Below are 16663 nucleotides of genomic sequence, written 5' to 3'. Positions count from 1 at the left end.
AAAATGAAATGTTTCTTTAACCAGTTATAGAATCAGATGACAGTCAAATCAAACTTCTCTATTTTTTCTACTTAGTTCCAAACCACCTAATGGAATTGAAAATTGGGAATACATTTATATAAGTGTTTTTGGTATAAAATAGGAAGAAAAAAGCATCAAACTCTTTCTTTCTAGCCATTTAATTCTGCGTTAGGGTAATAACATCTAACCTACCATATGTAATCCTCAAAACACGAAACAACGAATACACACAGCTAAAACCCTCGATAGCAGTTCTAAGAAGAATATCATAATAACCCGTTTTTGCTGCTAACATATAATTACAAAGCTGCTAGTTCAACTTCAAAGCCAATACAAGTTACTCATCTGAGCTATCTTCACTGGAATCTACCAGAACAGGAATGGTAGCACAACAGAATGAATCACGATCCTTTAGAAGCAGACAACTACCATCTAAGTTCCACTTGAGGTCTGATATCATAAAGTTGGGAAGTGGGATACTCACACAGCAGGAACCAGAAGGAGTCCACATGTAAAGATGGGAACTTCCAGTACATAAAATAAGACGAGCACAAGTTGGGTCCCATGCTGCTGCACGAATAGGCTCCTTTTGCACTAAGATGGCAACCAATTCAAGATGGTGAATATCCCATAACCAAAGAACTGTGGGCATACTATCATTACGAGTGAAAAGATACTGACTGTCATTGCTCCATGACAACATTCCTGACCAACCATTCAAGTAAATAAATAAACACAAGCAAAAGACAATATAAAGATATTTAAATTAGAGATATGCATAGAAAAATAAAGCGGAAGAGAGAGCAGTTAAATGCACTGTAAAAAATATGAATGACAAACTCACCAATGCCTTGCTTGGGATTGGGCTTTTCATGGGGAGGCTTCTGAAATGGTAAGCTAATTGGTGAATCCATTACTTTATATCTAACCCTGACATGTTGTTCTGAAGAATTTTCTGAATGAAAAAGAAAATAGATCGTGTTGGACAATGCAGCAGGCCCAAAGCACTATATTGTAATAAAAAGTTGCAGATGGAGCATATGTGAAAACTAACAGATAAAAGTAGTAAGAGCCACAACATTTTACTAATAGTAAATTTCACACCAACACACAATTAAAGTTGAGTCACTTGCCCATCCCAAAACGATTGGCCACAGTTAGAAAAAAAATTCCAACCAAAAAGTACAAAATCTGTTCAGTCCCAAAATATTGCAGGACTATTCTCACACTCCAAATTTCAGTCTCAAGCAACTGGCCTAAGACATGGAGCACAAGTATAACCATAAATGGTAGAACTTTTTACCACCGACACATACAAATGTCCGGCGTTCTGAGACTTAGATTGGATAGCCCAATTGAACTAAATACGGTAGCCTTTTCGGGTCACACAAAAAAATCCTACCCTGTCACATCAAATGACTCTGACTTAGAAAAAACAGACACAAAATAAGTTTCATTTGTGGCTCCTAAAGTTGAACGATGACATTGTAACATGGTAGTAAATTTAGTGAATAAGCTGGAGTGCATATGTCATTCATCATGTTTTCTACAATTTGATGTTTCTTATAGAAATTACGTTCTATTTATGGCTGGTTTATGTTTTATGATATTTGAAAATTATAAAAAATAATTTTATAGAACTACCAACTCTATATTCAGCTAAAATTTAGCGAAATGGTTCAACTTTCTGTATTTGTCAAGACTTCCAACTTACAAGAGAAACATTTTACTTGCATGGTGTGTATCATAGAAGACAAATAAGAAAAGACATATTAGAATAATAAAAATAGCTGAGAAGACAAAAAAAAAATTCCAATAGTTTGGCACATCAGGCAAGTAAAAAACATATCATTGTGAAGACTAGTATATTTCAAATTTATTTTTTATTTTTTACCTATTTAAATACCTTTAGAAGTGTGGAAAGCTGAAAATATTTAGCAAACTATATCTTCAAATCTGGTCCACACATTGCTTAAGCAGTGAATAGGCCACTCAAAGCAAACTTTGCAATAAATAACTAAAACTAAATAAAGTAGCAACTTCCAATAGATAGTTGAAGAAACGAATTTAGTATGGTGCATAAATGATTAGGGCTGATATTAACTAACCAATAATTCTTTTTAGAGTTATAATCTCTGGTCAATAACTAAGATAAATATTAAAGGAAATCCAGCCAGTTCAAGTTAGCTATCTTTGGTGATATCTTTTAGGACTCCTTCAACCTGAGGGTAGTAAAAATCCTCAACTTTGGCATCAGTGTATGTACCTCATTTGTCTCACAAGTAGTTTATGAATGAGCCTCTGAAAGCAAATTATATACAACACATTTTCTACCAATGATCTAATAGAAATGTCTTCTCTAAGTGTAAAGGAAAAAAAAAACAAATGAAATTAAGTAATTATTAACTAGTTATGTTGGAATTATCTAACAGGTATATCAATAGGATCTTTCAGGAATACCCTTTTTGTAGAAAAAAGAGAAGTTTTATGAGAGGAGAAGAAGTATACAAAGGGGAGGGAGGGAGAATCTGCAAGCCTCAGGGAACAAGAGTGAGACAGCTACCCATGGCAAAATGCTGTCTGAAGACTCCTTTTTTAGCCAAGCTATTAGCAATTCAATTTGCATCCCTATGAGTCTGCTCCAGGAGATGGAAAGAGAGCTACAGAAGTCTAGAACAATACAAATGCTCCAACCATTAAGGGGGAGAGCAGTTCCTTTTTCTGAAAAATTTTAATAATTCAAAACATAGATTTTCCCTAAACAAAGATTGCTAGATGAATGTCTTTCACCACCTTCTATGAATAACTTATAGAAACTTATCAATTAATTAATCCATAAACATTTTGCCTCTTTAACATTTTTACCTATTCATTTGTCATAGGATTTGATAAATCGTTGCCTCACAGTCATAGTTCAGAGCTTTTTTTATCGAAAAATGTACAATTTTTTTCTTCAATAAAAAACTATATTTTTGGGTCGTGATAATAAACTAGCAACCTTGTCGTCTATTCCAGTAATGATAACTAGTGATAGCTCCTTTTTTGTTTCAATGATTTGACAAAAGAAATAGCATATAAATAAGAAACTGGAGTTTCTTACATTCTCCACAGGCATTTTTATTTAAATACGACTAGCCACAAGTCTTGGTTATCAAGAGGCTGTTTCCGGTAAACTTTTCCTAAATGAATGAAAGAATACATGAGAATGAATTTGAAGTAGGAGGGAAGACATCACATAGAGAAGCCAAAAGTCAAGAACACAAACTCATAGCGGAAAAGCTGCTAAAAGAGCAAAGTGCTAATTCTCATGACCAAATTAGTGAGATGGAGAACTTATTGAGAACTCTTTGAGAAGTCAAACATGGTAGAGGAGACCAAGATATCTTTGGGAAGTTTATATTAGACGTGCACAGACCATTTTAGGTGGCCTGGCCAGTAATTTCCTAGAACATCTAAAGAGAGAAATTTAAGCAGACAGATAATTTCAAACAACTATACTGAGCAGCAAAAAAGAATTCTTCATTAAACCCACCGGGACAGTTGCCTTGTGTCTTATGAGGAAGATCATCCGTTAGGCTAAAGTCTGACATATCAAGTTGTAAAGGCTCATCTACCTCCTGCAAATAATTCAACATACTTAGTATTTTATGTTCAGGTAATGCAGCTGACCAATATACTGGTTTTTAAATCATGAAGAAAATGGGAATTTTACTTTGAAAATGGTAGTGTTACAAGGCCCACGAACAGTAGAAATGTGAGTGAATTCAGCAAAGATTTTCCATGTTAAGTGGTTCAATACACGTAACATCTGATCATAGCTACCAATCGCCAGAAATTTGCCACTAGGGGACCATGCAACAGTTTTTACACCTAAGCCACTTTCATATGCTTGATATTTGAATAGGCATCTACCATCTGGCGAATAGATCAGAATCTGCACCAGAACAATTCATTAGATCTTTTCTTACAGCTGAATAAGAAATACTACCCTTGAATTTGATACATGTTTGGCCTTATTTAGGGCCTTGGAATAGCTCATCCTATGTTGAGTGCACAAGAGTCAGCAGGCTGCCCCAAGTTCTCTCGTATATAAATCATAACAATTTTCAAGCCCTTTTGGCAGTTCCGCAAACAATTTATAACAGATGGCCACAGTAGCTTCATGAGGGATTAGATTATACTAAAAGAAATGCATGAAGGATTTATACCTTATACTCAAGAGGAGAATCCCATATTACTATAGCACTATCATCTGGAGACCATTCAATGTCAGCCAAGTCTATTGTGTCAACAGCAAAAACGCCCATAATTTCCCATGTATGGCAGGACAGTAGATTTATGTAGTCCTTGCAATCCCGCCGAGTGCAAATTGCTGCAAACTTTCCATCTTGGGTAAAAGATACACCCTTTGAACCATGTTTAGGCCACTGCAGATGAACACATGCAGTATTAACTAGTGACCAAACAGTCAACCTCAACTGAAAATCTGACGTGGTAAGAATGTGACGACTGTCTGGACTCCATCTTGCATGAGAAATGCCAGCAGGACCTTCATCTATTTTGCATGTCCACTCAGGTTGTGTCAATGACCATGCCTGAATTACTGGTCTTTTATGAAGACCACAAAGTATATACTCTGAATCAAGAGCCCACTCAATAAAGTTTATCTTATCCAAACATGAATACAGTTGTACAACCTGCGGTCAGCAAGAGTAAAAACCATGAGCAGAAATATGATTAGCATATCAAATAAGAAGAACTATCTACCTTTTTTTCTTTCTTTCTTTCTTTCTCTTTCACTATTTTTTTGGTAGGAGGGAGTAACAAGAAACATCTACCATCATGGTAATCCAAGGAAGGAAATAGTTCTTTGCATCAAGAGCACCAAATCCAGATGATATTGGGGCTTCAAGCTACCAATTGAATTTGATCAGAGTTAAAAATGGATAACGCATTGAAGGCGCTATGCATCATAGAAATGATATAGTGCCTTTATAATGTGGGCATATACCCTTTTAGAGGACTTTCACGCCATTGCTATGTGCAAAGCTAAGCAGCCAGGATCAGGTTTAGCAAACTATGGCAAGTCACAATGTGGGTTATGAAAACTTTTTCTATGGGTCTAAAGTTACATCAGCTCTAGTACTTGATCTCCTCGTTATTTGGAGTGTAGATTAATCTGTGTCCATATAATCATGAATAAGTTCTACTTTCCAACATCCCTTGGTAGCTCATCAGTGCGATGTTTATCAAGATGGTTGTCCTGAATTACTAAGTCACCAGAGACATGCCTGTTTCATGGACAGTTCAGGTATCTGATGAAATCTGAAGTATGTGAGTGTTTTTTATGTGAAGAAAGATTCAGTTTCTAGACACTCCCCAATAAAAATATTCTACGTACTGAGACAAGGTGTAAAAGCCTTTCCTACAGCAAATACAATTTTATAAACGATGCTTAAAATGTCATTTCCCTTTCAAACTAGTAAACACTGCCAAAGAAAGAAGAGATTGGTGAATGCCGTATGCAAATATCCTAATTTGCGGGGTTTGCTCACAAATGTAAGCACTTTCGGCTCCAGTAAGACACTGAGCATTAAGTACACCAGCCCGCGCTAAACTGATGAACTGGATCCTGCCGACCTTGTTTGCCTGATGGGAAAGGATTTAGCCACGAACGCAGATTTCCTCCAATACGCATTTGGCTTCAAGTGCATACGTTGAAATCTTTAAGCACAGACACTTAGAAAGAAGAGCAGGATGCTCGTCAAGAAGGAAAAACAAATATATCACTTCAAGTTTCAGCTCATAGAGAGTAAGCGAGAAAATCCGAAATAATTTTCCACATAGCGAAACGATGAAAACCAGCAAAGCCCTCAGGAAGTGAGTAAGCACAATGGAATTGGACGTACCTTGAGAGAGAGAACATTTCTAATAACAAGACGCGAATCCACGGCGATAGCAAGAAAACGGGAATTAGGGGAGAAACAACATGGACCCGTCTGCTTATAAGCATCTGTGAACTCCATTGCGAATTCACAGTAAAAGGAACCAGAGGATTCTTAAATTAAACCGGTATTCAGCGATGTTTGAACTGTCATGACTCTCGAAATGTGACTGTGTCAAGTGCCAGAAACTGGAAAAATGCCGAAATCCGGACCTAAGTTCAGAAATGGGCAAAACCCCCAATCTCCGCCAAACTGCCGCAAGGAACTCTCCTAGATTCTCTCAGACCATCAGATCCTGCGGTTATAATGGAACAACATTCTCATTTTTACCTTCTCAGATCTTCCGTGAAGGATAACAGCAAATAAACTCAGTAAAGTATCGGTGGCAGCTCTGCGTATTTCAAAGATTTGAATCGAGAACGAATAGGGAGCTCTAAACGGAGCCGGGCTGGACTATGTGTATCGGTAGCTAGGATCCGATGACAGGACCGGAAAAAAACCCTTGATCATCGTGCGAGTTACGGTCCAAAGTCTAGGGCTGGCATCGAACCGAGCCGATCCGAACCCGAACCTGCTATGTTCGAGTCGAGCTTGATTTAAATATTTTGAGCCGAGCTTCGAGTCGAGCCTCGTCTCGAGCCTAAAATTGTTATCGAGCTCGAGCCCAACGAGTTTGAGCCGAGCTTCAAGCCGAGCTCGAGCCTCAACATACACTTAAAATTTTTCAAAAAATATATATTTAATAAAATGTATATAAAATTATGCATACATTTTACATAAAATTGGACATGACCTCTACATAAAATTGGGCATAACTTATATATATAATATGTGTATAAGACTGGGTATAATCTCTACTTAAAATTGAGCATAATCTATATATATAATACTTGTATAAAATTCGGCATGACCTCTACTTAAAATTGGGCATAATCAATATACATAATACCTACATAAACACTCCATAAACACTCCATAAAATTGTCTATACATTCCATAAACACTTCATGAAATTGTTTATACACTCCATAAAATAATCTAAACACTCCATACACTGCATAACATTATAAATAAACTCCATACAATAATCAAACACAACAAAATTAAATAAAATATCACTATCAATTTACAATCACCCAAATAAAAACTATAAATCCTTTAAATAAAATCCTATTACTATTACAGACTTACTAGAAAATTACAAGAAATATTTTAAATTTTTCTTAGGAAATTTAAATGGACCTCTTATTGCCTTTTCTAAGGAAATAAATAAAAATCAATAATTAATCTAATATATTATTATACTTATCGATAAATTTTTAATCACATAAAATGTCAAATACAAAATTGCTATGAAAATTGTCACATGCTCAAAGTATTATATCATCAACTGTCAAATACTTATTCAAAATTTTTCTATATGGTTTTCTAACCCATCTTGGCAAGAAAATCTTACTTGAAAAATTATATGATTTTTTAAAAAGAATTTATATTTAGAAAAATATTTTGAAAAAATATGAGGCACTAATGGTCCCTATATTTCTATTAAAAATGTTTTTTCAACATTTATTGAAAAAACCACTAATAGTCTCTAGAAACGTATTTCTACTAAAATATCTTTTCAATTTATTTAAGAGCCATGAGGAAGGGACAAAGAGTTTTTTTTTTCCTTGTTTATGATCTCACACGTAGGGGTGGCTTTGAATAAATTATATATAAAATTATACATACATTTTTAAAAAATATAATGATAGGAGAGGTTCAGGATTGAATTTCAATAACGGATTAAAATGCACCAATATTAATATTTTTTATTCCAATTATTGTCTAGTTTGTTTTGTAATTTTTGAATCTGGCCATAATTTATTATGGCCTCCTTAGTGCCCCTAAATAAAAATTTATATTCTAGGAAAAACTAAAAATATTTTTCCTATGATACATATTCCCAAAAAAACCTTTAAATAAAATCTTATTACTATTAGTGACTTATTAGAAAATTACAGGAAATATTTTAAAATTTTCTTAGGAAAGTTAAATGGACCTTTTATTGTCTCTTATAGGGAAATAAATAAAAATTAATAATCAATATAATATATTATTATACTTATCGATAAATTTTTAATTAAATAAAATATCAAACACAAAATTGCAATGAAAATTGCTTCATGCTAAAAGTATTATAGCATCAACTGTTAAATACTTATTCAAAATTTTTTTATATAGTTTTCTACCCCATCTTGGTACAAAAAATCTTACTTAGAAAATTATATAATTTTTAATAAAAAATTTCAATTAGAAAAATGTTTAAAAAAACATGAGACACTAATAGTTTATAGAAAATTATTTCTATAAAATTTATTTTTAATTTTTTCCATAGGAAAAATTTTTTTTATTTTATTTTATGATCTCGCACGTGCGAGATCATCTTCTTGCGAAGAAGGGGGAGATTATTTCTCCCCTGTTCTGGTTTTCCGCCGAGACGACACGGAGGAAAGGGGGTTACGGCGCCGGGGAGGACCTATCGTCGGGGATGACGGCCACGACAGAGTCGGCGGTGACGGAAACAGAGGTGACTGCGAGGAGAGAAAAAAATCGAACAGACGGCCGGCGAAAAGTTGCGACAACGATATAGACGCCAGCGAACAACTACGACGGCGGTGACGAGGGGGGAGGAAAAATTTTTCCCCCCTCGCTCTCGCTCCCGCTCCCGCTCCCGCTCCCCCGCTCGCGATCCATACCGATTCATACCGATCCGACTCATTTCGAGCCGGTTCGCTAGCCGACGAACCGAACCTAACTTCGGTCGAGCTCGGCTCATTAAGGTAAACGAGCCGATTTCGGTGCTCGAGCTCGATAAATGACGAGTCGAACCGAACCGATACCGTAGCCACCCCTAACTGTCCCTATATTATAATTTATAATATAAAAAAATAGTATAGTCTAATTATAATTAAATTATAATATTTTATCTCATTTATATAAAAAAAATCAGATTATGTAATTCTCAAAGACGAATTTATTAATAATTTATTTAAAGACTTAAAAATCAAGGCGGCGACCGTGTCAATTCACACATCGAAAGTTATCCAACGAGGCTCTTCGAACTGCCCACGCAGCGGCTCGCCGCATTCTATCCCCAACGACAGCCCCTCCAAGTCGACTTCGTCCGGCTCCCACGGATGCCACGCCGGCGTCCCGTCCTCGTAACTGTTCCATGTTAACCTCTGCAACTCGCTGCCATCCAGTCTCGAGATGAACAATTCCCCGTAGGGCTGAAACTGATTCGGTAGCGACACTGGCTCCGCCGTCACCCCTCCCAGATTCCCCGTGAAAAGAAGCCACTGCGAGTCCGGACTGAAGCACACGTGGTTAACCCTCTCCTTATTTGACTCCTGCCCCGCCAGCGTGACACGCCGGAGGTCGGTTCCATCCTGTCGGATAATGTAGATGCTGTAAGCCTCCGGATTATCGTTGTGCCGGTTGGACGAGAACGCGATGATTTCCCCGTCAGGCGACCAGCTCGGCATCGTATCGGTCCACGGTCCCTCCGTCAGCCGCCTCGCCTCGCTTTTGGTTTCTCCTTGTACGGCGTCGATGATGTAGAGATTCTTGTGCCCTGACCGGCCGGATCGGAATACCAGAAATTTCCCGTCCGGCGAGCAGGAAGGGAACGCGTTGTTGCCGCTACCTTCCTTCGTCAGGGTTTTCACCTCTGCCGGGATCTCTTCCCGATCGGTTAGGTCCGCCGGTTCGAACGAGATCCTCGCGATCTGGACAGCCGAATGGGAAGATTCGAAAATAGGTCCTACTGATGTGTAAACTACGCCCTTCTCCGTCGGACTCCACGACGTCTGAAACGCCATTCGATCTTTCAGAACTGTCCATCTCTTCGAACCATCCCTCTTTAGAATCTGTAAACCTCTGAATTCGTGATTAGTGGCGATCAGATCACCCTTTGGTGAAAACGAAGGAAAATATCCATTTATACGAATCAATTTCACGTCTTTAATCGGAGAAATTATGTGCTCCAAATGAGGAACCGTCAATTCGCCAGGTTCCGCATCCGATTCGCCTCGGAATCGGTGGTAACCGAGGAGTCCAGATTCCGGAGAGAAGAACGGATTATAGTGATGGAAGCTAGAGTTTAATTTCTCCGTGACTTTAAAGAACGAACCGGATTCCGTATCATAAATCTCAACGTGCCTGAACTCGCTCCCTTGCCGTCGAGTCGCGACAGCGATGCGTTTCCCGTCATGGGATGCCGATGGCGTGAAAACATGCACACCCGACGGAGTGATCCTTCGAGGTTCAACGAATTTTCTGATATCGCCGGAAGCTGCTTCAAAAATTTCCGGCAAATCAACACGGAAAATGCTCCACCAGCCGTCGTCAGCCTTCCGGTGAAAAAAGATGGTCGAATCCCCGCACCACGTCGGCCATCCCCCTCTTTCGCACACGACCGTCCGCTTCTCCGGCTCAGATCCCCTAAAGACAATGATATCAGTTTGAAGATCGTGAAACTCGCCGGGCCACGGACGGAAGCCATACGAGGCGACAGCGATCAGCTCCCCGCTCCTGGATAAGGCGGGGCTGTAATCTACCGCTCCCCGCGGCGTCAACCGAACGATTCCCTGTTCCCGCACCGAAGAGACGTAAACAGCGCAGGAGCTTTTGAACGGCTGATCGGCCGGTTCGTGAGCCGAAACGAAGTAAAGGCTGCCGTTCTTCACAGTAGGACGGTCGTGAAAGAGGCTGCCGGCGATGGACGGAAGAGCCTTAGGGTGTTTGGCGTCGGGGCGGTTCTGGTAAATCCGCGCAGAGCCGGTTCGCTCAGATACGTAAGCGAGAGAGCCGGTTTCATCGATGAAGTTGCCGTTGAAATTGACGGAGACTCCGTCAGTGAGACGTCGTTCTGTAAGATCGGTGTAGGCATCGCCGCAGGGGAGGAGAGGGGGGAGTTTGACGGAGTAAATGTCGAAGCCGTAATAGAGACGACCGACGACTGAGAAGAAGACTGCACCTTTGGGGGTTCCCATTTCCGGCAGCGAGAGTGGAGTGAAGGCCGAGTGCGCAGACCGGTTGCCTTTAGCCTCAAGCCGAGACACGTGAAGGGGCGAACCGGACAAGCGTAGCCGCCAGTTCTGACGAAGGGGCGAACCCGACAAGCGAATCATGGGCGCCACCGCTTTTGATCCTTACGATCTTATCCTCTCTTTAAGAAACTGATTTCCGAGACAGAGTGACAAAAGCAAGGCAATCAGCTCACCACGATGCGGTCCCAAAAATACCTGAACCCGGCCACTCACCAGCCGGGCCCTCATGGCCCCAAATGGTTGATCATTCTTCATTAAGAGAAGAATTAGTAAAATGACATTTAACACACTCCCATAGATTTAGACAAAGTAAACAACAAGGAGGAGAAAATTGAGGAACCACTCTTGATCTATAAATAGAGTTTAATTCAAGAAATGAGAGCTTTTGGAGAAGAGAAATTGTTAAAAATATCTACTAGAGTTCCAAATCCAAGAAACACTAGAAACTTATGTGCCAAAATTCTCATAAAATGCATAACAAACATAAATTCTATTGCAACTTTGTCAAAATTTCTTGAAGCTTTACAAAAAAAGTGATGGGGTTCAAGAGGGAACTTGCGACCTGCACTGCCTGAGGCGGGGCAGGTTACGGATAGGTTCAAGGATTGCTTAACCCTAAAAACCCAACCTGACCTAGTAATGCATAGAAATTTATTTGATAAAATTATAGAATATATGTATATAATATGATATTATGTAGAAATTTAGAATTGAGAATGAAGAGGGGCAAGATTGAAATATTAACCATATCACAAGTTTTTTTGTAGGGAAAATGTCACAAGAATGGAAAGTACTTGACTCCAATATGGAATTGTATACACTTCAAAGAATAAAGCTGGCATTTATAGTGAAGCTCAGTATAAGCATTGTTAAATTGTTTTTGGCATATGAGACAGAAAATTTGATGTAAGTAACGCTTTCCTCCATGGCATTTCAAGAAGAAGTATACTTGCGTCAAGCTCCTGGTTTTAAAGACCACAATTTTCTACATCATGTATGTCACCTTAAAAAGACATTTTACTATCTTAAACAAGCTCCTCAAGTTTCGTATCCTGACTTTAGTAAATTTTCTTTATTTTGGTTTTCAAACAAGTAAAGTTGATCCTTATTTTGTTATCACTTTTCTTCTAGTCATCTTTATTTATTGCTTTATGTTAATGATATCTTTCTTATCATAAATGATACATTTCTCATATTGTTGAAAAAACCCTACATTAGTCTTTTTTGTTAAAAGCCTTCAACCTTAGACATATATTAAAGGATCCAAGTACATAGGACTTCCAATAACATTTTTCTCACTCAGACTCAATATTTAAAAGACATTTTACATAGGGTCAACATAGAATCATGCTCATCAGTGACTACAATTACCCCAAATACAAAAATTGATTTCCAAAACCCCTTTTTTTTTTTATCCCACACATTATCAGTCTTATAGGAGCAATTCAATATCCAACCCTTACGAGACTAGCCATCTCATATTCTATTAATTTAGTTGCTTAATACATGCACTCCCCTAATAAGTTTCATATCACCTTGGCGAAATTAGTACTTAAAATATCGCATTTCAACCTTGTTAGATCTATTTACCTTTTCTAATGCAAATTGGGCTGGTTGTCCCTTAACAAGATGCTCTACAACTAAAACTAAATATAGGGCCATGGCCTCTACTTGCGTTGAAATTACAAGGATCCAATTTCTTCCAAAAGATTTACCCATTTACTCATCTCGTTCTCCTACTCTTCTATGTGATAACTTGAGTGCTACACATTTATCTCTCACAGTAAACTCATAGAGATTGACTATCATTTTGTTTGAGAAAAAGTTAAGACAAATTATTTTCTAGAAAGTCTTCTATAATCACTCGTTCATGTGACCCACAACAAAGATCATCCATCTCTCAAGATACATATAATATGGAGAGAATTCTACGCAATCATCTCTACATATTATTTAAGATCCTACAACCTCTCACTCAAATAGAATCGACCAAGATCCTAAAATTGAGGACTCAAGAGATGAAGGATAATTCAAAATTCAAAAGTTTTTCCACCACATTTTTTGAAACACTCAAGAGGAAAGCCAATTACCCTTTTTAAATTTTTTATTTTTTTTCTCAAAACAAAGATTTGTATAAATAGTTTATGTATCAATCACGCAATCAACCAATCAATTAATAATTTTATTCAATGAATAATTGCATTTTTTGAATGATTTTCATGAGGTTGACCAATCTCCAAGAGGAGATGAACATAGTGTAGGTATAAACCAAATGATGAGCACATTGATGGAGAACATGGAGATGTACTTACCTCGGGAACATCATAGGTGAGTGATCAACAATGGGAGAGAAGGTCTCAAGAGTTTGAAGGAGTCTACTCATCATGTAACATGTGTGGGTCTGGTAGAACAAAAGGCCTTGGTATCTCTGTAGAAGACTAAAACCCAAGAGGAGAACTATTGGAATAGAAGGGTTAATCTTCAAAAAATGTGTGTCAACTGAAAAATGGATTTCCTCATAGAAGGGGGATAACACAAATATCTTTTTTTTTTTGTTTTTTTTTTAAGTAGCCAATAAAAATGTATTTTACTACCCTGGAACTAAATTTATTTTTAATGGCGAAAAGATTATGCACAAAAGAAACACAATCAAACACAAGAGGGGGAAGTGGAATTGGAGATGAATTGATAAATAATTTTGAGAAAGTTGTGTTGTCTTGTGAAAAACTTGAAAGCCTTTGACTAATAAGTAAACATGTCGTGAAAACAACACGTAACCAATAATATTGCAAGGAACATTCATGGACCACCTAAAAGTTCTTGCAACTTCGACATGATGCTTCTTTTTCCTTTCAGAGATACTATTTTGTTGGGTGTCTAGGCACAAGAAGATTAATGAACAATACCTTTCTTTTATCATAAACAGAGAAGAGAAATATTCCTTAACATTATTAGATCAAACAACTTGATTTTTTTTGTCAAATTGAATTTCAAGCACAACCCAAAAGGAATCAAAGATGGAGAACTTTTGATAAATCTTTCACTAATTAAAGCTAAGTTACTCGAGTATGATCATCCACAAATATCACAAAATACTTAAATTGAAACTATTCGGTACATTAACAAGCTCCAAATATTAGAGTGAACAAAATAAAAGGAACTTGAAGACACGTTATCTTGCCCGAGTTAAAAAATAGACATGTGAAGCTTTGCATGCTCACAAAACTCAAGTTAGCTTGGCCAAAAAACAGCTAGTGGCTTTCCAAGCTCTATTAATACCCCATTGAAGTGACTTTTGAGTGAAAATAAAAATAAATAAGCACCCACATTTTTAAGAGCTGAAACTTCAGAAATCCTTAAGAATACTTTGCATTGAGATTTACAAATCACATTCCCAAGTGCTCCAAAATTCAAAATATTTTGGGTTTGTTCAAACATAAGTAATTATAAATAGCTAGTGGATCATGTTCCAAGGTTCGGTGTGAACCTTGGTGGATTGATACAAGCAGGATTGCTCTCGAGTCCTACTTTAGAAGAGCAATTTGCTCTTAACTTTGGCATAAGGAGGGGTTTGGTTAAATCCCACATTAGTGTTGTAGGTTCCATTAGATTTAATAATTTTAGATGGAATCTTAAGCAGGTTAATTAAGCATGGAATAGGCTAAAGTACGTCTTCGGATTCCTAAACAATATTAACCACTCTACATGCTTAGAACATCGTCGTCCCCAATCAGTCTACCAGGTCGCTTCTGGTTCAGAAGCTAGCAAACAAACAGAATAGAAAGACGATATTGTTGATTTGGTTGCAAATCATAGAGGGCGGATCAGGACGTAAAGTTTTTGATTAACCATTATGCCATGCACGTAAAATGTAATTCGAAAATCAAATAAAGACCTATCTAACAAGTTTGATTCTGTAAAACACCTGAAACCAGGTCCATTTCTTATTATTCCACCGATACACTTATTTTTAGTATTAAAGACGCTACATGGACCTGCAGCTCCGTAAAGGTTGAAGAAGATAACAGAAGGGGAGAGCTCCAGGCAGTCTTATTAACGAGGGTTCCTAGCTACGAGCATAACTAGAGAATATGGACGAAAGTGCCGACGAGGCCGTAGAGTAAGTTGCCAAGGAGAAGCTCGAGCAGGCCAAGAACACGGATGGGTGCCCTCAGGATGCCAGTCGGCAGAGAGACGTCGCAGTTGAGCAGCGGCAAGTTGACTTCAACTGAGCACTGGGCAGGATCAAAGAGAAGGACCTCGGCTGTATTGAAAGCGAAGATGTAAGCGCCGGTGGGACTGGTTATCACGGTCTTCACCACTTGTGTCAGGGAGCCATTGGGGCAGCGGAGATCGACGGGGGCACCGGAGACGACTGAGGCTAGTCCAAGCGTTGGTAGGTTTCCATCGATGCTACAGTAGAGAACACCCCTCACATCCACGGCGGCAATAGGGTCGTTATTGAAGAGAAGAGCAGCGGCTGACGGGGCGCCGGTGGAGAAAATGGCAAGGGAGACGAGAAGGAATGCAGAAGGGATCAAAGCCATAATTGCACTACTGCAGGAGCTCTTACGTGAACGAGAATGGAGAAGTAGTCTGTGAAGAAGAAGAAGAAGGGTGCGTAGCTTTATATAGAGAACCCAGAAGGAGAATCACGACAGAAAATACCTCGGAAAATGAAACCCAGTGGCCGTATTCTTTTTGCAAGTGGAAGGTTTTGCTTCGTTAAACGGAGTAGAGAAACGAGATCGGATCCAAGGCATAAATTATGCGGACTTGGTGGATCTAGTCTCAGTCTAGGACGACTTCATTAAAATAATTCCAGAGCAGAAAAGGAAAGAAGGATGAGTGCAGATTCATGCGTTCAGTTGCTTCAAAGTGTTGGCGGTTTGCATGCTAGAAAGTACGTGTAGATATTCGATCTATTATAAACCCTCCTTTTAATTAGGTTAATCCAATTAGTATTCAATTTAATATAATAAAAATATAAATTTTGATTATTAATTACTATAAAAACTCTTTCTAATGATTATTAAATTTTATATCTTATTTATCGGTACTTGTTTTCTTACCTTATATTTACGATAATAAAATATAAAATTAGTGTATTAATTAATTCAAAATCTTCTTCTAATCTATTTAATACATTTCATTAAGGATTTAATATATTTTCTAATTTAAATAATAATTTATGTTTTCTAAAATCTTATTTATCAAAAAACGTTTTATTACCTTCGATTTAATGAAATAAAATATAAAATTAGTATATTAATTATAAAAAATAAGCGTCTTCAAATCTTATTAACAACTATGAATATCGATTTAAGATATTTACAAATTTTAAAAATATTTTTAAAAAGATATTTTATAATATTTTATAAAACTAAAATAATATTTTATAATATATATTTTCAATTAGAAAATATCTTAAATTGAAAATGCAATATGCTAATTACATTAGAAAAAAGATGTTTTTAAATAACTAATAATTTTTTTATATTTTATTACATTGAATAAAATGAAATGAACACGATGCGAGAAAAAAGATTTTTAAGTATTAAAATATTTTTTTAATTTTTTTTATTAGAATATATCTTCTGTAGA

The 16663-nt window shown here is 37.4% G+C and overlaps 3 protein-coding genes across 3 annotated transcripts; all 3 read right to left on the bottom strand.

Annotated features, from left to right (window-relative positions):
- Positions 1 to 179: 179 nt before the first annotated feature.
- LOC137934424 (uncharacterized) lies at positions 180 to 6340 on the bottom strand. The gene is made up of 6 exons (XM_068778749.1): positions 5931 to 6340; positions 4230 to 4718; positions 3734 to 3955; positions 3554 to 3638; positions 866 to 976; positions 180 to 726 (listed from the first exon to the last, which is right to left on the bottom strand). The coding sequence occupies exons 1-6, from the start codon at positions 6045 to 6047 to the stop codon at positions 359 to 361; spliced, it is 1392 nt and encodes a 463-aa protein (XP_068634850.1). The 5' UTR covers positions 6048 to 6340; the 3' UTR covers positions 180 to 358.
- A 2619-nt stretch (positions 6341 to 8959) lies between these two features.
- LOC137934645 (uncharacterized) lies at positions 8960 to 11131 on the bottom strand. The gene has a single exon (XM_068779096.1). The coding sequence runs from the start codon at positions 11000 to 11002 to the stop codon at positions 9035 to 9037; it is 1968 nt and encodes a 655-aa protein (XP_068635197.1). The 5' UTR covers positions 11003 to 11131; the 3' UTR covers positions 8960 to 9034.
- Positions 11132 to 15141: 4010 nt separating this feature from the next.
- LOC137934319 (phylloplanin-like) lies at positions 15142 to 15606 on the bottom strand. The gene has a single exon (XM_068778602.1). It carries the CDS (start codon positions 15604 to 15606, stop codon positions 15142 to 15144), a length of 465 nt encoding a protein of 154 aa, XP_068634703.1.
- Positions 15607 to 16663: the final 1057 nt, after the last annotated feature.

This window comes from Aristolochia californica, unplaced genomic scaffold, assembly GCF_029961685.1.
Source record: "Aristolochia californica isolate CCGP_79_NKW_82.1479 unplaced genomic scaffold, dmAriCali1.0.hap1 SCAF_6, whole genome shotgun sequence".
Classification (NCBI taxonomy): Eukaryota; Viridiplantae; Streptophyta; class Magnoliopsida; order Piperales; family Aristolochiaceae; genus Aristolochia; species Aristolochia californica.
Note: the sequence above shows the minus strand (reverse complement) of the source record. Positions and strands in the feature narration are given on the sequence as shown.

Bases quoted from the DNA above. Each gene is read 5' to 3' on its own strand.
- LOC137934424 (XM_068778749.1), bottom strand. From the start codon at position 6,047: ATGGAGTTCACAGATGCTTATAAGCAGACGGGTCCATGTTGTTTCTCC. The intron at 4,719-5,930 runs GTACGTCCAATT...TGCTGACCGCAG, and splicing joins GAAATGTTCTCTCTCTCAAG to GTTGTACAACTGTATTCATG. The intron at 3,956-4,229 runs GTATAAATCCTT...GTTCTGGTGCAG, and splicing joins ATTCTCCTCTTGAGTATAAG to ATTCTGATCTATTCGCCAGA.
- LOC137934645 (XM_068779096.1), bottom strand. From the start codon at position 11,002: ATGGGAACCCCCAAAGGTGCAGTCTTCTTCTCAGTCGTCGGTCGTCTC.
- LOC137934319 (XM_068778602.1), bottom strand. From the start codon at position 15,606: ATGGCTTTGATCCCTTCTGCATTCCTTCTCGTCTCCCTTGCCATTTTC.